The sequence below is a fragment of the Prionailurus bengalensis genome, chromosome X (assembly GCF_016509475.1).
Source record: "Prionailurus bengalensis isolate Pbe53 chromosome X, Fcat_Pben_1.1_paternal_pri, whole genome shotgun sequence".
Taxonomy (NCBI): Eukaryota; Metazoa; Chordata; class Mammalia; order Carnivora; family Felidae; genus Prionailurus; species Prionailurus bengalensis.
Window position 1 is genome coordinate 82,584,113 of NC_057361.1, and position 27,902 is coordinate 82,612,014.

The following is a 27,902-nucleotide window of genomic DNA, read 5'->3' on the forward strand; positions in this document are numbered from 1 at the left end:
ACAGATATTGTAAAAAGAAAAAAAATGGGTTTTTTTCTTGTAATGAAAACTTTGAGGATTTGCTCTCTTAGCAACTTCCAAATATACCATACAGCAGTGTTAACTATAGTCATCATGTTGTACATTATATGGCCACTACTTTTTAATGTTATAACTTGAAGTTTGTACCTTTTTTCACTTTCATCCAATTCCCCACCCCTTACCCCCACCCCCGGCTTCTGGAAACCACAAATCTGATCTTTTTTCTATGAGTTTGTGTTTTCTTTTCACACATAATTGAAGTCATACAGTATTTGTCTTTCTCTGTCTGACTTATTTCACTTAGAATAATGACTTCAAGGTATATCCATGTTGTCTCAAATGGCAGAGTTTCTTCTTTTTTATGGTTATACACACCACCAAGAGTAGACAAGTGTACACTAGCATTTATATTTCTTTGTCTTTTTGGTGATAGCTATTCTAACATGTATGAGGTGATATCATATTGTGGTTTTGATTTGGATTTCTCTAAGTTAAGTTCCTTTTCATGTATCTGTTGGCCACTTCTATCTTCTTTGGGAAAATGTCTATTTAGGCTTTTGCTCATTTTTTAGTTGGATCGCTTGTTGTTATTGAGTTGCAAATGTATTTTATGTATTTTGGATACCCCTTATCATATATATGATTTGTAAAATTTTCTCCCATTGCATAGGTTGACTTTTTGTTTTGTTATTTATGTGTGTGTGTGTGTGTGTGTGTGCAGAAGCTTCTTAGTTTGACGTAGTTCCACTTGCTTATTTTTTATATTGTTGCTTGCCCTTAAGGTGTCATACCCAAGAAATCATGGCCAAGACTCATGTCAAGGAGCTTTTCTCTCTATGTTTACTTCTAGGAGTTTTATGGTTTTAGGTCTTACAAAACCTATAGTAAAAGAGAGAAGTCTAGTTTTATTCTTTTATATGTGAATATCTAATTTTCCCAGCACCATTTATTGAAGAGATAGCTTATTCTCCATTGTGTATTCTTGGTTTGCTTGTCAAATATTGGTTGACTGTATATACTTGGGTTTATTTCTGGGCTCTCAATTCTGTTCTATTGGTCTATGTGTCTGTTTTTATGCCAAATACCATGTAGTTTTTATTGCTATAGCTTTGTGCTATAGCTTAAAATCAGGAAATGTATATCTCCCAGTTTGTTCTTCTTTCTTAGGATTGCTTTGGTTATTTAGCATCTTTTGTGGTTCCATATAAAGTTGAGGATTGTTTTTTCCATTTCCCTCACAAAAAAATGCCATTAGAATCTTGATAGGGATTGCATTGAATATATGGCTTTGGGTAGTATGGACATTTTTACAATATTCTTTCCATCCACGAAACAGGATACCTTTACAATTATTTGTGTTTTCTTTGATTTCTTAAATCAGTGTTTTGTAGTTTTCAGTGTAATGATCTTTCCCCTCCTTGGTTAAATTTATTCCTAAGTTTAATTGCTTTTGGTGCTACTGTAAATGGGATTGTTTTATATCTTTTTCAGAGAATTCACTGTTGGTGTATAGAAATGCTACTGAATTTTGTATGTTAATTTTGTATACTACCACTACTGAATTCATTGATTATATCTAACAGCTTTGGGTGAAATCTTTAAGATTATCTCTGTATAAAATAATATCTTCAAATAGAGATAAATTCACTTATTTCTTTCCATTTTATGCCTTTTATTTCTTTTTAACACCTAATTTCTCTGGCAAGGACTTCTGTGCTATGTTGAGTACAAGTGGTCAAAGTGGTCACTTTTGTGTTATTCTTAATCTTTGAGAAAAAGGTTTTAACCTTTCACCTTTGAGAATTATGTTAGCTGTGGGCTTGTCATATATGGCCTTTGTTATGTTAAGTTCTTTCTATAACTAATTTGTTGTGAGTTTTTATCATGAATAGATGTTGGATTTTGTTAAATGCTTTTTCTGCATCTATTAAATTATCACATAATTTTTTCTTTTGTTCTACTGATGTGATGTATCACATTTACTGATTTACATATGTTGAACCATCTTTGCATCTCAGTGATAAATCCCATTTGATTACGGTGAATTATCCCTTAATGTGTTGCTGGAATTGGTTTGCTGATATTTTATTGATATTTTTTGCATCCAAATTCATCAAGGATATTGGCCTGCAGTTTTCTCTTCTGGTAGTGCCCTTTTCTAGTTTTGATATAAAAGTAATGCTGGCCTCATAAAATGAATTTGGGAGTGTTCTTTCATCTTCATTTTTTTGGGAGGGTTTGAGAAGGATTGACATTATTTTTTCCATAACTCGTAAAATTCGCCAGTGAAGCCATCTGGTCCTGAACTTTTCTTCATTGGGAGATTTTTTTTCATGCTCATTCAATCTTCTTACTAGTAATTGGTCTGTTCAAATTTTTTTTTATTTCTTCCTAATTCCATCTTAGTAGGTTGTATGTTTCCAAGAATTTTTCCATTTCTTCTGGGTTGTCCAGTTTGTTGGTGTATAGTTGTTCATTCTTTGTTTTTAGTTAAGGAGTTCGCTGATGGTATTGTGGAACCTGACAAGCCCCAAGACTGCAGGAGAGGCTGGAAGGCTGGAGACCTAGGGAAGAGCTGCAGTTCAAGTTTGAAGGTGGTTCCTTGGCAGAATTCCCTCTTCCTTCAAGAAGGTCAGTCTTTTCTCAGGGCTTTCAAATGATTCGATGTGATCTACCCACATAATGAAGAGTAACCTGCTTTTCTCAAAGCCTACTGATTTAAATATTAATCTAATACCTATCCTCACAGAAAAATCCAGAATAATGTTTGACCAAATATGTGGGTACCACAGTCTAAGTAAGTTGACACATAAAATTAGCCATCACAGCTGGGATCCTGTTAAAACTGCAAAATTTCAGACCCTGACAGAGACACTTGCCTTTCCTAACCCCTCCCCCCCCAAATCATGCCATCTTACCATTACTACCTTTCTTTGATGCAAGTTAGGGTGCTACACACAGCACTTCTCCCTGCTTTATTTTATACTGCTGGGGTGTGGGACAGTGTCTAATTTTGCATGATCTAGGTCTAAGACTTCTGCTCTTGGATATAGTCACTAAAGGGGTGATGTGATCACATCCAATGACTGACTTTATCCAGCACAGAGGTTATAGGGTGATAGAAATAAGGAGCAGTGCCTGAAGATAAATTTTGTGATCATTAAAAAATGGTAACATTAAGGCCTTATACGGAGGCAAATAGAATCCATATTTAGGACAATTAAGCAGAAGTTATACACTAGAGCTGGGGTGGACTTCCCAGGCATGGATCCTAGAGATGAGGGTATTAGTTCAAAGCAAGATCTGGGACAAAGTGTTGGAAGCAGAGTAACAAACTGGCATCAGAAGGATTTTTAGTGAAGGCACAGAAGTTACTTGGAGATAGAAAAAGTCATCATCAAGGCTGCTCTTCCTGGAGTTCCTGCAGCTGCTTCTGGGGTTCCTTTCCCACAGAGGCTTCTAGGTCATGATAGGGTACAGTGAGGGGTCCACCAGCCATCTCCAGCAGCAGCCTTTGTGATAAGTGCATCTTGGAGTTGTCCATAAACTTGATGCCTTTCTACCAACGGGCCAAAGGAATTGGGAGGATTGGCAGAAGAATGAGTGACTGGAGGACCATGGCATCTGAGTTAGCTAGGGGATGAAGCCAAGGATGTGGAAACCTAATCATGTATATGTAATGATGTGGAGAGAATAAGTAAAGGGGCCATGAGATAGGTACCATGGTCCCTGCCCATGAGGGAACTCAGACAACTTGGAGAGCCTAATTTGAGCCAGATACTGAAATTTCTTGCTAACATGTGAGGCTGCCTCTGTTCCTCACAATGTGGCTGGAAGGTGTGCACTGCAGTCTCTGTCTTTGCACTTCTTGTCTTTGATCACTGAGACACTACATGGAATAACATGGAATTACTCCTTATGTAATAGCAATTATTCCCTTAGTTCACATTTCCAAGAAATCCACACACCACTATATGGGTTCTTCCTGTAAATGTACATAAAGAACTGTAAAGTGGCAAGTGGTAGGAAATAACTTGTGTGAGACCTGATAATAGAGGCATAATTTGTAAACTGGTGGTACCTCACCTGTGTCATCACTTATAGGATGGCAACTTGAAATTTGTTACTGTTATTATTTTAATTTCAAAAATTTCAAAAAATGCCTGCTGGTGGTCTAAAGTCCAAATGTTACAGAAGCATGGAAAATAAATTGTACAAGTGTCCCTTTCAACTCTTGCCTGCAATTCTCAACTTCCAATTGCCAGTCGTTGAGAAAGGTCCTACAGAACTGGCCATAATGTGAGATTCTATGCTACTGTTGTCTCTCTGGAATGAAGCAAAATGTCTGAATCCCCTCCCCACCCCAAGTACATGGATATAGAGCACCCTTGTCAGCTGTCTGAGAAATTAACTGGGGAGACAGTCTGACTCTCCCTCACTCTCAGGTGCTGAAGTGAGATCCCTCCTACAGTGCACTTTCAGAAAGGATGAGGGGGCAGTAGAGTGGATGGATGAGAAGACAAATGCAAGCATGGTGAGAGGTGTGAAAAGGCCCATTTCCCATTCACCTGTGTGCAAATCATAAAACTGATGATGGTGTGCCTTTGAATGCATTCAAATGATCAGGAATAAGAAGTAAAATAGGTGAGTCCTCATCTTCCTTCCTTCCACAGCCCTCACTAGCCAGTAGGCAACCCTTGCAAAGCCCCTGTTGTTCCAGGTCACATGGCTGCTTCTGCATGCCTCCAGGTAGAGCATCTGACTGAGCCACACTGTTTCCAAAGACCAATCCCTGAAAGCAGTGCGTGTCCCTTCTCATCAGAATTTATTGACACACTACCTATGAAGTCAAGCCTGGTGTACCTGCAAGGGGCCGCCAGTGTGAATAATGTGGAGGAGAGGGCAGGGCTTTTCAGTCCTGGACCCATTGCCTCATGCTTGGGGTAGGGGAAGAGCAACCTTGGACACACATACAACATGCAGCATCACTCTTTATTATGAAGATAAACAGAAATCACGAGTGGGGGAAATACACAGAACAACTAATACTTCAGGTGGTTATGTCACCTGGCCTGCTAGTTAAAGATAACTTTGGTTTCATGGTTAGCCTGCCTCCATCCCCAGCCATGAACATGACCTTAGGCTGGAGTAAAGATAACCAAGATGATGTGGACATCCAAGGCTTCTTCTAGGCGATTTGCTTGAAGGCGTCCTCTGGGATCTTTCCCTCATTCTGAAGGGAAGGAGTTGGGACGTCAGAAGAGCCAGATCCCAGAGTTTCATTCCCAGGCTACCCAGCCTCCACCTTCTTGGCCTTCCTGAAGGCCCAGAAGCACCCATCCAACCTAATGGATCCCAGACCTCACCTTGAGCATAGTGAAGACCTGACCAGCTCTGGTGTAGTTCCACTCATTGTCCTGAAGGCACCTGGAGTGGGAGGACAGATGACCTCCATTAGTACCACAGTACAGAGACGCTGACCATGCGATGCTAAATATATGCCACCTTTTTGCTGGTATTCATGTACCACCAGTATGAGCACTATGTGTAATGGTGAAGAAAGACCTAGTGAAAATGTCTATCACATTGACACAAAATGCCATGCCCACTAGACTTCAAAACAGAAAATTAGAGCTCTCCAAAGAACAAGGGAGTTTAATATATGTTGATAAAGAAAAACATTCAAGTAGATAAATGGAAATTTATTAAAAGTACAAGTTTCCAATCATTTTTTATTGAGATATAATGTACATACCATTGTGTTATTATTTTCGTGTACATACCATTTTAAAGTGTACAATTGTTTTCTTAGTATATCCACAAGATTGCTCAACCATCACCACTATTTAATTGCCAAATAATTTTATCACCTCAAAAAGAAACTCCCTAGACATTAGACATGGCTCCCTATTCCTCCCCTTTCCCCAGGCCCTGGAAACCACTAATCTGCTTTTGGTCCCTGTGGATTTGCCTATGCTGGACATTTCATAGAGACGGAATCATACACTATGTGACCTTTTGAGGCTGGCTTCTTTCTCTTAGCATAATGTTTTCGAGGTTCATCCATGTCATGGCATACATCAGAACTGTAGTCTTTTCTATGACTGAATGATATTCTACCATATGAATGTACCAGTTTCGTTTATCCATTTATCAGCTAAAGGGCATTTGGGTTGTTTCCACTTTTTGGCTATTATAGATAATGCTGCTATTAACGTTCCTGTACAAGTTTTAGAGTGAACATACCTTTAGTTCTCTTGGTGTATACTTAACAGTGGGATTCCTGGTTTATATGGTAACTTCATTTAACATTTTAAGGAATTGCCAAAACGTTTTCCCTAACCACTGCTCCATTTTACACTCATACTTGTAATATATGAGAGTTCTAATTTACTCACATCCTCACCTATGCTGATCTTCCATTTCAGTGACTAAAGCCATCTTCATGACTGTGAAGTGGTATCTCATTGTTTTTGATTTGCATTCCCTAATGACTAATGATGTTAGGCATGTTTTCATGTACTTGTTGCCCATTTATTTGTATATCTTAAGATAAATGTTCATCAAACAACTTCCCCATTTTTAAATTGGGTTGTCTTCCTATCATTGAATTGTTAGTCTTTCAGGTATGCTCGACAGTAGACCTTATCACATATGAGATTTGCAAATATTTTCTACCATTCTGTAGGTTGTATTTATATTTTCTCAGCAGTGTCCTTTGATGCATGAAGGCTTTTAATTTTGATAAAGTCTAATTTATTTGTCTGTTTTTTATTTGGTTGCTTGTGTTTTCGTGTCATATATGAGACCGTTATCTATTTTAAGTTCATGAAGGTTATACACTTATATTTTATTCTAAGAGTTTTTATAGTTACAGATCTTACATTAGATCTTTAATCAATTTGAGTTGATATGCGTGGCATGGGTCAAATTTATTATTTTTTATTTTTTATTTTTTATTTTTTTTGCATGTGGATATCCAGGTGTCTCAGCATTATTTGTTGGGAAGATTTTTTTTTCTTCATTAATTTTTTTTGGCACTTAGCTGGAAATCAATTGACTATAAATGTCAGGATTTATTTCTGGAGTCTTAATTCTATTACATTGACCTATATGTCTACCCAAATTTTAGTACCATGCAATCTTGATTATAATACCTTACCAATGAATTTCAAAATTGTGAGGATTGGGAATTCTGAGTCCTCCAACTTTATTCTTCACTTTAAATATTGTTTTGGCTATTCTGAATTCATTGCATTTTAATGTGAATTTTAGGGTCACTTTATCAATTTCTGGAAAGCAGCAAACTGGGATTTTGATACGAATTATGTTGAATATGTACACCACCTTAAGTAGTATTTCTATCTTAAAAAGGTTTTCAATTCATGAACATAGCATGTCTATTCATTTTTTAGGTCTTCAGTTTATTCCAACATATTTGAATGAACTTGTGTATCGATATTCTAATAGTTTCTTAGTGAATTACCTAGGATTTTTCATATGCAAGGTCTTGTCATAGGAACATTATAATGTTTTAAAAGTTTTTAATATATATCATCATAAAATTAGGATACTTTATTCATAGGCCTTCTTTTTTGGGGAAGCAAAATATCCAAATACTTATTTTTCAAATTGCCTATGCATTCCTATTATTTATTCTCCCAGCTCCCTCTTATTCCCCTGTATACCCAATCTCACTTCTGAGACCACTCGGGTTTCATCCCAGACTGAGTGGAGAAAGCCTGCACCATTTCCTGCTGCTCCTTGGAGAGGATGAACACAGAGCTGGAAGTGGATGAGGACACTGGGATGGAGGACATACTCTGAGTCTCATTTGGGCTGGCATCTCTCACAAACAGCTCGTCATTCACGATGCATAAACTGGAGGAAAAATGGACCCTCAGACAACTGACAAATGGACAATCCCACACCCCTAACAATGACCCTGCTGCCACTGTCTCTCAGCAACCAGATTCCTTCCATACCCTTGTGCCTGTCCCATAGCTTCCCTGGGTGGTAACTCTAGCCCTCCCACAGATGCACCTGTGGAGAGTTTGTCTACTAGCTTCACTAGATTTGTAAGTTTAAACCCAATGCATTTATTATGCAAAAACAGTCCAAGGGGCAGGATAGTCTAATACCATTTTCAGAGGAAGATGCTGTTTCACTGAAGGATTATGTGATTTGGCCAAGGTCACTCACCTAGTGAATGTTGGGGTCAGGAAAATAACACAATGCTTTGACTCCAGAGCCCACGCTCTTAACCACTAGGCAAGAATAATACTTTCCACAATACTGACAAAACCTCAAGGACATACAGTGCTACATTCCCAAACCCCTGAATCTCAGATGAATGGGGTGTTTCCACACACAACACAGCACTCACCTGGAATTGTTGGTAGGTGTAGCAATAAAGGTCCGGGTGAAGGCGCGAACAGAACCCTGAGACCTTCCTTCCACTTCAACAACAAACAACAAGCAACTGTTCAGTTCATTAGAACTGAACATGCTTCACATGCTTACATAGCATTCCCCAGTCAGAGTTTAACTTGATATTCATGTTGAAGGGTACAATTGTTCTATGAAAGTCAGGATGCCGGGAATGGGGAGGGCAATAGGAACAGTCTGCTCCCAGTGACACAGACCTTTTTATGTGCTAGGCCCTGTGTAAATAACTTTATGAATTCATTTGATGAATTTTCACAGGCACACAAAAGATGGGTGTTATTAGCCCCATTTTGAAAATGAGGAAACTTGGAAGCTTAATTAATGGGCCTTCCTTCTCCGAGTGAGGATCTGGGATGAGAGCCATCAAGCTACATAGCCTGTGTCCCTAACGCCTGAGATATGCAGGGCAGATGGGCATGGACCCATGTCAGATCAGGATGGTTTGGGAGCTGAGTGGAGGCAAGAGAACACTGCAATATGAAGAGAAGGGGAAAGAAAGTTGAGAGGGAGCCCAACCAGAGGGAAGGGAGCAGTGGGGAATCTGCAGAGGGGGTCCAACATATACTCACCTTCCTTGAACACCCCATTGACAGAGAAGCAGAGCATCATCTCCTAAAAAAGAATAACCCAGGTGCTAAGTCACCTAAACTTCCTACCCACCTGTGGCTTTCTAGAGCTGCCCTTGGGAGGAAGCAGGTGCTCACCGTATGGAACCACATGTCCACCACGAAGGAGCTGATGTCATGCTGAGTTTTGGGCAGTGTGCTGAGGGAGCACACAATGTCATGTTTTGTATGCTTCAGCAGCTGAACACGCAGATCTATAGGGGGGAAGAGAAACAAGTGAAGGTCAGGGGCTGCCACACCTTGTGCCTTATGATTACCCCCTCACCCCCCTTTCTCTGCACAATCTTCCCCATCAAACACGCACAGGGGTCCTTGATCTTCTTCATATTCCTGCTTTCCTTGAAGTACATGCATAAGCTGCTTCTAGGGAGACAAAGAGGAAGAGGAGGTGATAGTCTGGCCAGTGTGGGTGTTTCCAGGAGCTGTCCTTCATCCACTGGGGAGTCACACAACCCAGGATCAGAGTCTGAGCTTTTCTACTCACGGGGCTGGGTCTTTGGGGTTGAAGGGAACGGTCAGGGAGAAGCAGGCCTTGTAGTGGTAAGCACAGAGGAGACCTTGGCGGTCTTCAGAGTCATAGATCAAATAGTACCTGTGGGGAAGCAATGAGGATAGTATATCTCTGGGGTCTGGACCTCAAATGAGACTTGAGAACTCCCATGAACAGACCTTTCTCAGCATCCAGTCCCCATTTCTTGTGGTCTCTAAAGTACTTACTGCTGAAGAAATTGCAGGATTAGACTCTTTAGTTTCTCAGATCCTCTGGAGCTTTCCTGTAATTAAAAGACATTTGAGACTATGTAGCTGATAAAGCCTCCCTTGTAATACCCCAAATGTTGTTTGATCCTACTTCCTCACCTTTCTGGACTTTATTAAGTATGGGGCATCAGTGTCAATAATTGCAGGGGGTAACGTCTGGCCATCCTGGAGAAGGGAAGAGGAAGTCAGCAGTGGAGACCAGGGAGGTGGCCCTGGATACTTAGGGAAAAGGATGAGCCCAGGAGAGGATGAGGGTCAGAAGACAGGTGTGAAAGGGCACTAGAAATGCCCTTTCTTTCCAGGGGAAAGATTACAATGGGTGTCTTCATCATGGGGTCCTGGAAGTCTCTACTATTATATGCAACAATGTGTGTGTGTGTGTGTGTGTGTGTGTACATTTTTTCCAGGAAGAATATCCTTATCTTTTCAGGAGTCCATGTTTCCTAGTGCATAAAGGTCATGGATACATGCAATCTAGACAAGACCAATGAGTTTGAGGGCAGATATGGAGATGATCAATGTTAGTAAGAGACAATGATGAGTGTAGGCACTTACCAGATGTAACAACTTGGGGAAACATTCCCTGATGGCACTGTCCAAGACCAAAAATAGAAAGAAGTGGTTGATAGCCTGGGGTTGCAATTCTTCATTTGTGTTAAAACACTGATGCCATAAACAAAGACAAATATGTTCTGCCCATCCAGAAGCCCCTTTTCCCATTTCAGCCTCTGATTTCAAGAGGTTTAGGTCCACTACTCTGCTGAGCACTAAACATCTTCCATATGGACTCTCTGAAGGTATAGCCTCCTTATCTCTCTCCACAGCTTCACATTCATATTCCCTACTGCTCTTCTTCCCTCCATCACTTTCTCTCTCTCTCTCTCTTGCTCTCTCTCTCCCTCTCTCTCCTCTCTTACCTACCTGCTGGGTATCTCCCACCTACACTGTCCTGACTCCCATCTCCAGTGCCACCAGGAGCAACATTTGGAGCCCAGCCTCTGGGGCTCCCTTCCCCTCCCTGCCTCCCTTCCTTCCTCCAGGTCTCCACTGAAGACTCCAGACAGAAGAGGGAATGAGGTGGGAACCCATGGCTCTGCTACCTCACTAGGGGCCCAGCATTCTGCAGGATCATGACACCTCCCAGGGATGTCCCAGAATGCCAAGGCAGAGAGGTGAGTGAGGCGAGACCCAGGAGGCAGGGAAGGAGGGGGAGGGGGTGGGGGTTCAAGAAAGAAGAGGGAGTAAGGGGAGGAGGGGAAAGGTGAGAGAGACATAGGGGAGTAGTGACAAAGGAGGAAGAGAAAGCAAAGCAAAGTGAAAGGAAAAAAAGCTCCATTATGTTGGTGGGGGCCAGGGAGGAAGAGAGAAGGGGGAATGGCTCTGTAGCTGCAGCCCTCTCCTTCATCTGCCCTGGCTGGCCCTGGCACCTGAGGTAGGAATGGAAAACATGCAGGTGTTAGGCTGGGGGTCCATTGGATGCTGGTTGAAACTTTGTCACCTGTGTGAGCTCAGCTGGAGCTGGGTATGGGAAACGAGGCAGATACAGGGGAAGGAGGCCTTCCCCAGAAGGAGCAGAGGGTCAAGCCCCAGCTCACCATGGGCCTGAGGGTCCATGTCCCCCTCTAATTCTCACTGCCTTCCCTCCTGATGGCCCTTGTGCACCTGTGCCTGTCTCAATAGATTCCTTGCCTGTGGAATTATACCCATGTCAGGCTACCCAGGGCTCTTCTGAACGACCAGATGGGATGATGTGACATATGTGGGAGGTGGATAGGGGGCAGTGCCTCTGAGAGGCCTGTCCTTCTGTCTTCTCAAGCACTTCTGCCCTCTGCCTTCCATTCCTACCTTGGGAAGCCCTCTGTTCACTGGCAGTGGTCCAGTTCTTGCCCCTTGACTCAGGGAACCCTAGTTTCTCCCAAAGAAGGTTCAGCTCCTGGCATATGGCCAGAGAAATAGATGTAATGAGAGAAGCCATTCAGGGCCTTGAGGCACAAAGCCACCATGGAAACCTGGGACAGATGGGGGGACATTTCGTTTAAGAGAAGGAAAGCCCTTCTCAGAACAGTTGAAGAAAACCCCATACCACCACAGAGGCAGGGAGGCCTGTCTCAGCATGAGGCTCAGGGCTGGAGGAACCTACTTGGTCCAGGTAACCAGCATCTGTTTCAAGACTGCTTACCCCTGGTCCTGGTGAGGAGGGGGAGACCTGCTTCTTGGAGCACATCATAGGTGGGTATCAGAGAAAGCTAAGTGCAAAGTCAGAAACAGATGCCAGAGCATGTAAAGAGGTGAGCAGGTCAGAGGGATAAAAGATCTTTAAGTGAAGGTGAGGGACACAAACAGAGAAGGCAAGGCTTGTGATACTCCCAGAGGACTAAGGATGCCACCACCAGCAGAGGGGCACTGTCAGGGATAGTTCAGGACCCCATGGGTGAAGTTATCCAAGAAGGGTGACAGAGGTTCACACTGACCTTATGTAGGTGGACTGGTCTGGGAAGGTGTCGCACAAAGGGTTCCCTTCTAGCCAAAGCTCTTCAAGCTTCAGCCCTTTCATCTTGTTTAACTCCCACACCAAGGTCAGCTGAGAAATATGGGGAGGAAGCTGGGAAGGAGTCCCAGGGAAAGAGACACGCGGACCCTTGCACCCCCAGCCCCCACCCTTCTACATAGGTACCTTCTCTTGCCTACTGTCATCACTCGGATGAGCACTACCACCCACCGTCACCCCCAACTTTGATCTGGCTCCCTCTTCCCACCTCATTTTTGGAGAGGTTCAGGATCTTGACTGTGGGGACCATCTGTATAATGTCAGACAGGCCATCCAGCTGGTATAGTTTGTTGTTGCTTAAGTTCAAGGACAACAGCTTTTGGTGAAGAAGAGTTAGAGTGACAGTTACTATCTAGGGCCTCAGAGACAAATCTGTCCTCCACCTCATGAGTTCCACCACCTACTATTGATAACAGCACTGGGACTAAGGCCTTACCTCAGGGAAATTCTCTTCAATGATCTGCAGGGTGGCAGCCATGCAGTTTCTTCGATTCAGGATTATATCAATATCATGGCCCACCAAGTCTTCAGGAAGCCAAGAGGAGGCAAACAGAAGGCTGAGAGGGGTCCAGGGCCAGCATCAACCCCTCCCCATGTTACCATTCCTCAGTCTTCCTCCCAGGCAGATCCCTGTGCCCTCACCTGCCCTAGCATTACTGCTATCAACTGTACCTGGGTCAAAGCGGAGACTCTGGAGGTCAAGAGCTTCATGGGAGACATCATAGCGTTTGTGCATGGTCAGCTGCAGAGAAAGGCAGAGAAAGCCACTCTGAGGCTCTGGTAGGGATAGGAAAATCGGGGGCTGGAGGAAGAGGAGGTGGGTCTGGGTGTGGGCATGCAGCGGGCCTTGAGTCTGCATTACCTTTAGCTGCTTCATTTCTTTTGGCTTCAACTTATACCGCACAGAGTAGGGTACATTAGAGGGACTGACAAAGATCGATATCTGCAGGAAGGTGAGGTGCTCGGGTAAGCACCAATAACTCTGCTTCCAAAGAAGACCACCAGACCCTGGCTTGTCCTCCCACCACGGGGACTAGGTACAGGTAATGCCCTCAACGCATACCTTTTGGCTCTCCTCATCACAAATCTTGTAGCTGACATCTTTCAATGCAGAGGCAATGCCAGCATCCTGGACAAAGAACCGAGCTTGGTTTTTCACATAGTGAAACTACAGGAGAGGGAGGCAACAATAATTTTGAAGGATAGAGTCTACCTGCTCAGTGGGCTCCCTCTGCCCCAGCCCCTCTTTCCCTGTGTCCGCTCATATGTCTTCACCATCCTCTCTTACATCCACTGGAGTGAAAGGGGACACTGCAATGGTCCTGGATTGAATTCACTAGCCATGTCTTCTCATACTTTCCCCCATAGGGAATCTAAAGATGAAAAGAAGGGATGGGAGTGAGGAGAGGCAACACGGAATTAAAGCTGGAAAACAGACCCAACAGTGTTCTTTTCCAACTCTCTACTGAGCTGTACAGGGCTTCTAAAGAAGGAACCACCAGCATTATTTCTTATTTTTGTGCAAAATACGGATTTTCTAAACCCTCTTTCTCTCCATTGGAAAACTCTCCTACAAATAATCGATGTCAAGTTGTTTAAAGTGGTATTCCTTTGATAAAGTTCCAGGATATTCTAATGAAGATCTTGACAGGACACTCACGGTGATCTTGAACCAGCTCCCTGGGGTTCCATCTTGTGTGTTCTCCCTCATTTCTCTCTTCAGAGGTTTTCTATCTCTCCACACAGTAATATGGATATGGCCTTCATTATGCCATTTCACTCTCCTCTTGTTCTGTTGGTTGCTATAGAAAGTGCTGCAGAAGGGAAGTGGAGAGGAGAATGGTGGCCATAAATGCTAAGAAAGTCTTCGTCTATACACCCTAACCTCTCTGCCACCAGGACTACAAGTAGGATTGCTCAACCATTATTCCACTTTGAGCATTCTTCAATTTTCCAGTGAGAGAAGGAAAAGAAGAGCAAGTAGAGTGAAAGAGTTGCATAATCCCAGGGGTTGCTACATGCAAACCAGGCTGTATGGTCACTTACTGTCTTACTTGGGGGTACTCCTGGACATTCCTCATCATCACATTTCCATCATCCTCCTGGTGGTGTGAAAGCTGAGGCTCATATCCACCATGTTCATATTGGGGGTTACTCTTGCCAAAATTACCTCGCAAAGAACTCCAAACTCTCTGTCTTCCTTGAGGTGAGTTACCACCATCGTTGGATTCTAAAAGGGGGACAGAAATACAAGTTTGAAGATACACCAGTGGTCCACTTACCATGTACTATGTCTTAGGCTCACACCATAGTAGGGCAAGCAAAATGCCAACCTGCCCTAAGGGTCCAATCCCACAAACCCCAGAAAAGAAACTCCTCTGTTTGTCTAGACAGGAGAACCTTATTTTACAGATGGCACTATCAGGGGAGGAATCTTGGGGGAGGAGAAGGAGGTGACTGAGTAGGAGCAGGGGAAGAGGAAACTATATTGAACCCTTTAAAGAATGAAACAGGATTTATAAAAACAAACAAATAAAAACAATGTGTGATCCATGGGTTAGATTGCAAACCAGCCATACACCAGGAAGGCATCTGAATTGTGCCTTCTCTCAGGCTTAACAACCACACCAATACCACAGAGGCAATCTCTCTCATGCTTCCCAAATATAATCAGCCACCAAACTGATCCCGCTAACAATCAGCAAGCTGTTTCCTTTGCTGGTGTAGTACAAGCTTTAACGTCAAGAAAGACTGATGTAAACAGCCTCCTAAGTTGTCCCTCTCCCTCCAGCTTGCTGTCAACAATACTCAGTTTGAAACATCCAGAGTGAGCTTTCTTTTTGCCCAGCATGAAATGCCTTTCAGCTGAGAAGAAAACTCTTTCTAAACTCAGCTCCTTTATAACAAGTATCTGAACGACAACGTGGAATAAGTCAACTACCATTTCCAAGTGTGTAGGGATTCTTTTTTTTTTCTATTATTGATTTCTAATTTAGGTCCATTATAGTCAGATAATGTATTCTGTGTGATTTCAATTCTTATAAAATTTGTGGAGGTTTGTTTGATGGTCTAGGAGATGATCTAGATTGATGAATGTTACATCGACATTGGGGGGAAAATGCACTCTGCTGTCATTGGGTGGAGTGCTCTATTTATGTCATATAGATCCTGTTAATTTATTATGTTATTCAGATGTCCTATATCCTTGCTGGTTTTGTCTCTAGTAATTTTATACCTTGCTGAGTGGCGGGTGTTGAGGCCTCAACTATAATTATGTATGTGGTTATTTCTTCTTTCAGCTCTATCAGGCTTTGCTTCATGTACTTTGAGGCTCTGTTGTTTGCTGCATATACTTTTAGGATCATGACTCCCCAGTGGATTGATCCTTTTATCATTATGTAAAGCCTCTGTCTCTTATCAATTTTCTTTGCTCTGATGCCTACTTTATTGGACATTGTAGCCACAGGTATACTTAGACTATGTTTTGGTGGTATTTCACCCTGTATTCACCCCTAGTTGTATTGATGTTCACCCCTCCCTCCACAAATACTCCCTGCCAACATATATCATTCACCACGTAAATTATAGATTTGGGAGTTTTCTGGCATCTACAGAAATATCAGTCCCAATTCCCTCTCCCACAGTGGATTCACTAAAGGTATTTTATTTGTACCATGTTAAACTCAAACACTGTACCAGCAGATGATAATACTAGTGGTTTGGGTGGGCAGTAGGGGGAGGATTAAGGTAACCAGACTGGTAGAAACCAGCTTCCTTTTGGATTCTAATATTTAAGGCTCTCTTGGTTTGTGTGTTGTACATTTTGTACCTCAATTACTCCATGCTGTCTCAGGGCACGATTATGAGTAAAAATCTGTTCACTGCTGATTGCTCCTTGATGTAGTGATTACGACCAGGCCTCAGATTTACTCCTTTGGGAAGTCATTGCTTTCACTCTGTGGCCTTGCTGTCAAGACAATCCTGCTATTCACAACCTTTGGGACTTTTCCTGTGTGGCACTGGAAGTGGAATTAAACATGGATAGAGCATTTGACCCAGAAATGCCAATGGCTCAGTCCTCAAAACTTGAAAGCAACCTGGAGTGCTCTCTCTCTCACACTCCATATCTAACAGATCAGGAAATTCTTTCACCCCTTCTCTCCAGTACATCCAGAATCTAGCCACTTCTTACCACCATCATTATTACCACCACCCTGGCCAAGACACCAACATCTATCTGTCTCCTGGATTATACTGCCTTCCAGGTCCAGGTCACCAGCAGCAGAGCATAAGTCAAATCATTTGACTCCTCTGCTCAAAACAATGTAACAATGGTTTGATGTCATCAACATGTTAAAAGACCATGAGTTCATAATGATACTAAACAATAACAACAACAAAGAGGAACCTTATTGATGACACTTGGAGAATGGCAGGAAACCAACCGGTTTTCCTGAAAATCCACCAATTAAAGGAAAAACTTAAATATTAAAAGGAGGAATAAGGGCCTGTGGTCAACGTATGGTGTATGGGGGCATCAGAGTCATTTTTGAGAAGTGACATTACTTCAGAAATAACATCGACAATGGGAAAGTGTAAAAGTGAGCTAGCTAACAGCTACAGCAATCCCCAGACCGACCAGCTAATTTGGGTGCCTAAACAGGGACAGAGGCCTCCCTCATCAAGGTGATTCAGACCAGAGCAATCTTGGGCATAGCCTTGTTTTGGGAATCTCACAGGAGAGTGGGCACGTGATTAAAAAGCCAGAGGGACCACGTGTACACACACGTGTGTGCACGCGCATATCCACTTACTGAAGGTTTTCATCTCAACATGATCCCTGTCTTGCCGTCGCTCTGTGAGAATCAAAGGCAATAACAGGAGTATCACAAATCACCTGGTAGCTCTCACCCAGGCTGCCTGAGTTACCCCTCAAGCTCCACCAAGCACCAACTGATCCTCCCTCCCATGGAGAAATGGTCACGAGTATCATTTATGACATCATATGTATTCACATGGCTACTTCCTGTGTCAGTTTGGAATTCTGCCTACATCATTGCTAGGCCTCTGAGCACATGGCAATGGCATCCCTGCTATAGTATGTAAAGAACAGGATGAGAAGTAAATCAAAACTTGCCCTGAGGCAGCCAACATTTGCTCAGTGTTGGGCAGACTCATTAGATTTCTTTGACCTCCTCACAGAAACCCCATGATGGCTGTATCTACAATTCCTTCTCAGACCACAAATGTTAGGCTCACAGGGGTTAAGTCCATTTCCCAGGGTTTCTCAGTCAAGTTAGTGTCAGAACAGAGATTGTATCCTCACATTTTGGTCTGCCTCCTAAGTATTTGGTCGGCATCCTAAGTATTCCTCTAGCTACTATGCTGGTTCTAATTTAATGGTGAACTTTTGGGCCTCAAGGATAGATTTCTTTGACCAGACAAGGGATGATGTTTTGTGAATAGGATCTAGTAACTCTTGCTTGGGGGGTTGGGAGGGGGAGTGTCCAGGTGCCTTGGAACAAGTGGAGATATCTGTCTTGAACTAAATGGACAAATCTTTTTTAGATCACAGTTTTTACAGATTAGAAGTCACTTTGAGCTGTCAGTGTATGGTATATAATGGGGCTTAATTAGTATTTGTTAAATGAATGTAGACAACAATGTAGATTTGGGATCAAGAAAGCCACTTTGGAGAATCCATACATCTCAACCATTTCTACCCACATCTATTTATTCCATAAAAAATGGGCTGCAGAACTGTTTCATAACCTGTTTGTATAACTAACATCTTTTGAACTTTTCTTATGCAGAATTAGTATTTTTTCATTAGTGTACAGTTAGAAATAGAGCTAATTACCCCCCTCTTGATTAATGCTAAAACTACTGATTTTCTTAGGAAGGGAGGGTTTTGTAACTGGTGACAGAAATGAGGAGACGTTTCTCTTAAATCCAGCACAGATAGCTTCCTGAGTATGTGGTATGTGTAGTATGATTGTTCTGGACCTACATGCATGTCTGTGTGTGTTAAGCCTTTTGGTACCATTATCGTCCTTGCCTCAGAGAAAAGTAAGAATGTGTGTGTGTGTGTGTGTGCGCGTGCGAACGTGTACATGGGCATGTGTTAATATTATCTGTTTTAAATTTGCATAATTAGATTACACATACATATATTTCATATCATGTTGGAAAATGCATTGCCACAGAAAACTGGACCCTAATGTACATTTTCTTTTCATGTATTATGCATTATATATGGCCAATTTTTCCTTCTTGTTTTTTTTAAAATCTTGTCATTTTAACATTTGAATTGATTTTCAAATTTAAAGTCTTAGATTTCTGTATACAAGGTATTCCTAATGGTGGAGGCCAAATAACCCAGTGTAGCATGGCTTGGGATTTAGGGTGGTTCCAAGATTTGAGTCCATGTTCTACAGCTTCCTAGAAGCACATAAATATCTTAAATTATAAGAGACAATTTCCTACAGATATTTGCACCAATATACTTCTCCACTAATAGTGCAGGAGAGTCTGATTTCCTAGAGTATGCTCAACCATTCAAAAGTCATTCTTACACTTTGACCCAGACATTTCACTTTTAAACTTTATCATACAAAATATTCTCTGCTGGAATATATGCTTATAATTATATGGCTGTGCTTTACAGGCTCTTTGACACAGAAAAAACAATGGGACCAGAGAGTGGTTGATATTGACAGAAGAGGGGGTAGAAATGATTGTCCCTGGAATCAAGGGCAGATGGGAAGTAAGGGACATGGGTACCCTACATGCATAGCAAAAAAGCCAAGGGATGGATGTATGGGCCAGAAAGGTGAGGGTGATCATTGGTAAGAAAATGAAACACAACTGGAAAAAGCCTCTTAGGACCTGAATTCATCCTGGCAATATGCACCTCTCTGGAAACCTTCCTTTCTCTCCATGTATAACTTGTCTGTTACTTCATCTTCAAGCCAAACAGTTCCCACACAGAGAAATAGTTCCCACACAGACAGAGAAAGGAGAGATGGTACAGGGGAACAGCATGCAGTGATGAGTCTCTTGGACAGAAGGCTGGAGCTCAGGGCATGTTGTTCCCAGACACAACACCCATCATTGCCCACTGGACTTTTTGAGTCCTGTCCCAGTGCTCATTTCAGCCCTAACATGGAGTCACACATTATTGGTTTGGGGCATAGGATCTGAGGTCAGATTAATCAAGATTTGAATTGTGGTGCTAAATTCTATGGTCCAGGGAAAGTAACTTTGACTTCATGGTGACTCACCTTATTTTTTTTTCCTCTTACATTCAAAATAGTCACAGTTTTGCCTCATAAGATAATTGTGACAATTGAGTTAATATATGAAAATATATATAAAACACCTGGAGAAATGCCTGTGGCCCAATAAGCATGGTAAGTAAGTTAGCTACTACTATGTCATTACTTAGTACAAAATCTGGTATTTAGTAAAGAATGAATGTGTGTTATTTGCATTTATTGTTATTAGTCTTCTGGGAAATGAGAAAGAAAATGGAAGGGTGTATGGGAAAGATTGTGGTGCCATCTATTAATGTATTTTACCAAGTAGCAACAGTAAAACGGGATAGCCCTGGTGAGAAATGATCTGACATACTGATTAAGAGAACCAAAGTAAAAAGCTTAGACTCTGAAACAGGCATACAAAAAGTTTTGAAGGGGGATTTACATTCCCAGTTGCTACATTTTTGCTAAAAATGTATTATTATTCAAAATATGGTTCAGCTTAAAGTGTTAGGCTAAGTAAAGTAAGATAGAATACTTCTGGAACCTTATATGACACTATATGAAAGAAAAAATATCAGGATATAAAACTGTATATTACAGAGTGATGTAAGAAACATGGCTGACCAGGAAGCTACAGGTCTTTCTTCTGCCACACAGACATTGAGTTAACAGCAATATACGAACCAGAATACCTCTGTAAGAACTCTGGAGATCAACTGAGAAGATATGGCACTCAGGCCATTATAAAACCAAGAAGGGATTTTTGCTAAAGGGGTAGGAAAATTCATGTTGTTTTGCAGTACTGTTCATGCCCATCTGCCTATGTGACATACCATGAAACGACTGGGAGAAACTCCCCCTTATTCCCTTTCCTTCATTAGTATGGAAACAAAAGTAGACCATGTATCCAACATTCTGGCTTGTTAGGGGGATGATCCAGGACTAATTTCTGCTTTGTTTAGATTAGAAAACTTACTTGACTTGCATCAGAATTTAGAAAGTGCTGAAAACAGAGGTGAGCAGTAAGTTAGAGGTTCAGTTTCACAGGCAGATGATAGGGAGAGTAAAAGAGATCAGAAAAGTTATGAAAGGTCTTAGAACTTTCAGCAAGGTTGACTTTAGTGAAGGTCATCCCCTGGATGAAGCCTGTATAGAACAACTGGCAGAGATAGTTGTTTTTTCTAATGATCAAGTCTCAGGAAAAATTACAAGGCCTACAAAGAAACAGGGAAACATGGCCCAATTAAAAGAACAAAACTCCAGAAACTGACTCTAAAACAAAAAGCAGATCAATGAGCTGTCTGACAAAGACTTATAAAATAACTGTAAGAAAGATCCTCAATGAACTAACAGTGAAAACAGATAGACAATTTGATGAAACAGGAAAAAAATATCTGAACAAAATGAGATCATCAATAAAGTGATAAAAACTTAAAAAGCAGAAATTCTAAAGCTGAAAAATAGAAGAACAACTGAAAACTTTGTAAAAGGAGTTCAACAGTAGAATTGGTCAGGCAGATGAGATAATTAGTGAATATGAAGACAGGTCATTTGAAATCAGTGAGTCAAAATAGCAAGAAGAAAAAAGAATAAAGAAAAGTAAGGAGAACACATGGGACTTATGATACATTATAAAGAAGAGCAATATGTGTAGGAGGGGAATCCAAGAAAGAAAAGAAAGGGACAGAGATCTCACTTGCAAAAATAATGGCCCCAAACTTCTCAAATCTGAGGAGAGAAAGGGACATGAAGATTCAAGAAGCTGAAGAAACTCAAATTAGGATGAATTCAAAAAGAATTACACTAAGATATATTATCAAATTGTCTAAAGTCAAAGACAATGAGAGAATCTTGTAAGCATCAAGAGAAAAGCAGTTCATCATGTGCAAGTGAACTTTTTATAATATTATCAGTTGATTTGTCAGCCAAAACTTTGTAAGCTAGAAGGGAATGAGATGATGCATTATAAGTACTGAGGTAAATAAGAAAGGAACTGTCAACCAAGAATACTGTACCTGGAAAAATTGTCCTTCACAAGTGAAGGGGAAATTAAGACTTTCCAGATAAATGAAAGCTGAGGGAGTTCATTATCACTAGAATTGCTGTATAAGAAATGCTAAAGGGAGTCCAATTTAAAATGAAAAAAATAGTAGAAAGAAAATAGTAAGCTGTATGAAAATAATATGTTCTGCAATAAAGTTTAATACATGCACAAATATAGTAACCTGTACTATTGTAACTTTGGTGCATTTCATGACAATAAGAATTTACATGACAAAAATATTTTTAAAAACCTACAAATCTATGTTAATTAATATACAATATATAAAGATATGATGTGCAATCTCAATAGCATAAAGTAGGGAAGGTGGAGGTGTAAAGCAGTAAAATTTTTGTATGTAATTGAAGTTAAACTGTTACCAACTCAAAACAAATGCTATAACTTTAAGATGTCTTATGTAATTACAATGATAACCACAAGGAAAATACCTACAGAATATACACAAAAGCAAATAAGTAAGTAATCAAAGAATATCACTACAAAACATCAATTAAATACAGAGGAAGACAGTGAGAAATGAAAGTAGGGACAAAAAAGCTACAAGGCATACAGAAAACAATGAAGAAAATGGCAGTAGTAAGCCCTTCCCCATCAGTTATCACTTTAAATTTAAATGTATTTATTTCCCCAATCATAAGACACAGATAGGCTGAATGGATTGAAAAAAACATGATCCAACTATATGGTGTCTACAAGAGACTCACTTTGGATCTAAGGACATACATAAGTTGAAAGCAAAAGGATGGAAAAAGATATTCCATGAAAATGGTAACAAAAAGAGGGCAGCAATGACTATTCTAATACCAGAAAAAATATACATTAAGTCAAAAACTGTCAGAAGAGACAAGGAAAACATTATGTAATAATAAAAGAATTAATTCACCAAGAAACTATAACAGTTATAAATACTAAACTACAGACTCTCTAAATACATGAAGCAAACTGATAGAATTGAAGAGGGAAATAGCAACACAATAGTAGGAAACCTTACTACCTACCTTTCAATGATGGATACAACAGTTAGAGAAAAGATCAATAAGGAAATAGAGGACTTGAGCAACAGTATAGATTAATTGGGCCAAACGTATACAAAATGCTCCCCCAACAGCATACGTTCTTCACAAGTGCACATGGAACATTCTCCAGGATAGACTGCATGTAAGGTCATAAAATAAGTCTTAGCAAATTCAAGAAGACTGAAATAATACAAAGCATCTCTTTCAAACACAATGGAATGAAACTAGAGATCAATAGTATGAAGAGAACTGGAAAATACATGATTGTATTGAAATTAACACATTCATAAATAACCAATGGGTCAAATAAGAAGTCACAAAGGAAATTAGAAAGTACTTTGAGACAAATTAAAATGAAAATACAACATTTCAAAGCTCATGGGATGCAGCATGAGCAGTGCTAAAAGGAAAGTTTATAGCTTTAAATGTGTACATTAAAAAGATGAATGATCCCAAATCAACAACATACTTTTATAGTTCAAGAAATTAGAAAAAGGATAAGCTGAACCCCAAACTAGCAGAAAACAGTAAATAATTAAATAAAAGCAAGTAATAATGAAATAGAGAAAACAAAAACAATAGAGGGAGGAGGAGTTAAGATGATGGAGATGTAGGGGGACCCTAGACTTGCCTCCTTCCTCAAACAAAGCTGTATTGAGGTCAGATTACTTGAAACACCCAGGAAATTGATTTATGGAGTGGCAGAAGGATCTCCACAGTGGGAGGGAGACAGCTTGGCAAGTGTGAGGTATGTGGATGTAAATTGGGGGAGAGGAAAACAGTGCTGCTGTGGAGTGGAGGGAACCCTTTCTGTAGAGGGACAAAAGGGAGAGAAGAAGGGAGGTGTTGAGATAGTGCTGCATCGAGTTAGCATAACAGGAAAACCTCCTGGGACCACGAAATGGGGAGCAAGAAGTACTGAAGTACTGAGGGTCCCAGTTCTTTTTTGCAAACACCATCTGGAGCTCAAACAATGAGGTTTGGGAAGCATGTGACTTTCTCCAGAGCAGAGCTGTGGTGCATGCCCCTGGAGAGCAGGGAACTGGCTCTGGAGTGCATAGCATGGTGTAGAGATCTCCAGGTGGACTGGGAAAGAACAGTCCCCTTCCCAGAGTACTTTTTGGAAGGGGGTTTATTGCCTTCTCAAGGACAAAAGAGCCTGCAGGTGCCAGTCAAAGGCCTTTCATCAGAAGGGTGGCGAGGCTCTACTCCAGGGGAACGGGAGCAGATCTATGCCATGCCGAGTCGTTTAAGACTTTGGATTTTGAATCCAGGCTGAGTGCCAAAGTAAAAGAACAGGAGAGTTGTGGCGCAGGGCAAGCCAACTGTCCTTGCCATTCTGTGAGGACTGCCTGAACAGCAGGGGTTGAGATCCCCAGTCAGGGGAGAGATTGGGGTGGCACCATTTTCCCCCCAATACCAGCACAGTGGGACTTCAGAGAGCAACACAGCAGCCTCTAATGTAGGCGGAACCCACTTACACCAAACCTTGCTCCTCCATGCCTGGCAACTGCTTATTTACTGGTGCAAGACTGACTGAGCCAATGCAGCTAGCCTCTCCTCTAGACCAGCACAGCCAGCACCTCCCAGGCACCAACAGACAACTCTTTTTTTTCTTTTTATCCTCCTTTTTTTTTTCTTTTGGAATCAGGTGCATAGTTCCTTTCTTTTCTTTTCTTTTCTTTTCTTTTCTTTTCTTTCTTCTTTTCCTTGTCATTTACTTTTCTTTGTCATTTACTTTTCTCTTGTTTTTGGACCAGGCTTTTTTTATTCTTTTCTTTTTCTTTCTTTTCTGCTTTTTTTTTTTTTTTTTTTTTTTTTTTTGCTTTTTGTTGCCTTTTTTCCACTTTGGAATCAGCCTTATAGTTTTCTGATTATCTGTTTTTTTTTGTTCCCTTTATTTTTCTCTTTTTATGGAATCAGGCTTCCTGACTCCTTTTTTTCCAGGTTTAAATCAACAAATGAATCAAAGCACACCTAGTTATTTAACTAGCCAAATAATCCACCACTGGAAGCAAGGAGCAGCTCTGCAGAGAACTGACTCATGGTAAAGAGCAACCAAAATGCAACAGCAGAGGGCACACAGCATAAAAAAGAAACACTTCTTGAAATGCCAGGCCCTGGAGAACATATGACCATTTTTTAATATAGTTGTGCATTCAGGTATGGGAAACATAACAAGTTTTTAAAATATGAAAAGATGGAAACTTAGCCAAAATGACAAGACAGGAATTATCCCCAAAAGAAAGGTCAAGAAGAATTCACAGCCAGGGACTTGCTCAAAACAGATATAAGAAATATATCTGAACAAGAATTTAGAACAGCAGTCATAAGACTACTAGCTAGGCTTGAAAAAAGCATAGAAGACACCAGAGAAACCCTTGCTGCAGAGATCAAAGACCTAAGAACTAGTCAGCATGAATTAAAAAATGATATAAGTGAGATGCAAAATAAACTGGATACAGTGACAGTAAGGATTGCAGAAGCAGAGGAGAGAATAGGTGAAATAGAATATAAAATTATGGAAAATAATGAAGGTGAAATAAGAGAGAAAAGAAATTACAAGAGCATGAGGGGAGACTTAGAGAACTAACTGATTCCATGAAATGAAACAATATCCATAACATAGCAGTATCAGAAGAGGAAGAGTGAGAAAAAGGGGAAGAAGGTTTATTTAAAGAAATTATAGCTCAGAATTTCCCTAGTCTGGGGAGGGACACAGGCCTCCAAGTACAAGAGGTACAGAGATCTCCCTTTAAAATCAACAAATAAAGGTCAACACCACAACATACAATAGTGACACTTGCAAAATACAAAGATAAAGAGAATTCTGAAAGCAGCTATGGAGAGAATGTTCTAAGTCTACAAGAGTAGACACATAAGGTTAGCCACAGACCTGTCCACTGAAACTTGGCAGGCCAGAAAGGAGTGGTAGGAAATATTCAACATGCTGAATGGGAAATATATGCAGCCAAGAATTCTTTATCCAGCAAAGTTGCCATTCAGAATAGAAGTAGAGATAAAGAGTTTCCCAGACAAACAAAAACTATAGGAGTTTGTGACCACTAAACCAGCCCTGCAAGAAATTCTAAGGGGGACTCTCTGAGTGGGGAAAAAAAGAAGACCAAAGCAACAAAGACTACAAAATATCAGAGAACATCATCAGAAATGCCAACTAGAGATAACACAATGGCACTAAATTCCTATATTTTAATAATAACTCTTAATGTAAATGGACTAAATGCTCCAATCAAAAGATATACGGTAGGGGCACCTGGGTGGTTCAGTTGGTTGAGCGTCTGACTTTGGCTCAGGTCATAATCTCACAGTTCGTGGGTTTGAGCTCTGTGTCGGGCTCTGTGCTGACAGCTTGGAGCCTGGAACCTGCTTCGGATTCTGTCTCCCTCTCTCTGCTTCTTCCTTGCTCAATGCTCTCTGTCTCTCAGGGAATAAATAAACATTAAAAAAAAGATATAGGGTATCAGAATGGATAAGAAAACAAGACCCATCTATCTGCTGCCTACAAGAGACTCATTTTAGACCTAATAATACCTGCAGATTGCAAGAGAGGGGATGGAGAACTGGAGGTCAAAAGAAAGCCAGAGTAGGAGATGCACCAACATGACGGAGAAGTCGTCCCTCAAACACAGCAGTGTTAAGGCCAGAGGACTTTGAATTCCAAGAGTCCGGCTGCAGAGTGACAGAGACGTCTCCAGGGACCCACGGGGACAACCTGGCAGGCTATAGGTGTTTGCAAATTGGGAGAGATAAAACGGGCTGCATAGGCATGGAGGGGAGGGATCCCCTTCTGTGAAGAGACAAAGGGAAGAGAAAGGGTGTGGAAGTGTAGGACTGTATTTGGACAAGAGAAAAACCACGGAGAGGGGATCAGAAAAAAAAACGGAGAAAGATCCAATCTCTAACTGCAGGGCTTTCTTCAGACTGGGGACAGCTGTTCTGTGTGAGCACCTGGGGAGGAGGGGAGCCAGTCCTCGCCCCAGTTACTAGTCCAGAGGCACAGTCCGCAGTGGGAGAAAGCAATCCCCTCCCTTGAGTGCTGTGGGAAGAAGGTATGCAGGTTCAAAGGACAAAGTACCCTACCTGCGCCCTCTAGCCAGAGGCCATTTATCGGCTGGGCTAGCGGCACTTCCCTGGAACCGGGTGCGTGCAGAGCGGAACCTGTTAAGACATCTGGGTTTGAATCCCAGATGAACTCCAGGGAGGTACCGGAGACTGTGGGTGGGGAAAAAAAAGAGCCCCGGAGACTGTGGGTGGGGAAAAAAAAGAGCCCGCTCTCGCCCCTGAGGAGAGGCTGGATTGTTGCCATTTTTCTCCCCATCACCAACAAGGTGGGGCTTCAGGGAAAGGAAAACATGTCCATAGTGGAGGCAGGACCTGCCTACACCAAACCGCGCCCCTCCACACCTGGTAACTGTGTATCTACATGAATGAGGTTGATGCTGACCATCCAGACAACCCCTCCTCCAGGTCAGTGCTACCACGGGTTCCAAGGCACCCAGCGTTTTTGCATTTTCTGATTTAATTCTTGGGCAATTCTTATTTTATATACAATATATACATATTAATATTAGTATTAATATATATAAGTATATATATAAGTATATATTATATATATATAAGTATATATTAATATTAATATATATAAGTATATATTAATATATACCTTCCTTTTCTCCTTCTTATTCCTTTCCTTCTCTAGTCAGGTCATTCCGGCTGTTGGTTTGTTTCAGCAGACATATTTAATCTATTCTCTTTATACCTGTTCTCTATCTCCTTCTTTATTTTCTGCTCTCTCTCTGGATTAAGCTGTATAGTTTCTCTGCCCGATCATTTTTCTTTTCTTTTCTTTTTCCTTCCTCTGTCATTTCTCTCTTTGTATGGGATATGGTTTTTTCCACCACTGCCTCCACCTTTTTTCTTTTGTAAGAAAATATTTTTTCCAAGGATACTTCAATGAACAAATCAAAGAGCACCTGGTGGAGGGTCCAAAACATCACTACGAGTAGGGAGATAAAGCAATCAGAGTCACAACAATAGACAGCATGCAACACACTCCAAAACACAGCTCCTGAAGGGCCAGGCCCTGGACAGCATATGATCTCTCTTTAATACAGTAGTGCTCACAGGTGCAGGACACAT

At 41.2% G+C, this 27,902-nt stretch overlaps 1 protein-coding gene across 1 annotated transcript; it reads right to left on the bottom strand.

The window, feature by feature from the left end:
- Window positions 1–4,994: 4,994 nt before the first annotated feature.
- On the bottom strand, window positions 4,995–14,628 carry LOC122477658 (nuclear RNA export factor 2-like). Its single transcript, XM_043570917.1, is given in 21 exon segments — window positions 4,995–5,254; window positions 5,388–5,448; window positions 7,720–7,902; window positions 8,408–8,480; window positions 9,039–9,081; window positions 9,174–9,289; window positions 9,400–9,458; window positions 9,580–9,687; window positions 9,813–9,868; window positions 9,954–10,019; window positions 10,410–10,446; window positions 12,326–12,435; window positions 12,611–12,718; window positions 12,839–12,927; window positions 13,075–13,144; window positions 13,265–13,345; window positions 13,466–13,570; window positions 13,691–13,711; window positions 13,713–13,775; window positions 14,063–14,216; window positions 14,449–14,628. Coding segments are annotated over 21 exon segments (1,686 nt in total). The 5' UTR covers window positions 14,487–14,628; the 3' UTR covers window positions 4,995–5,209.
- Between the last annotated feature and the right edge of the window lie 13,274 nt (window positions 14,629–27,902).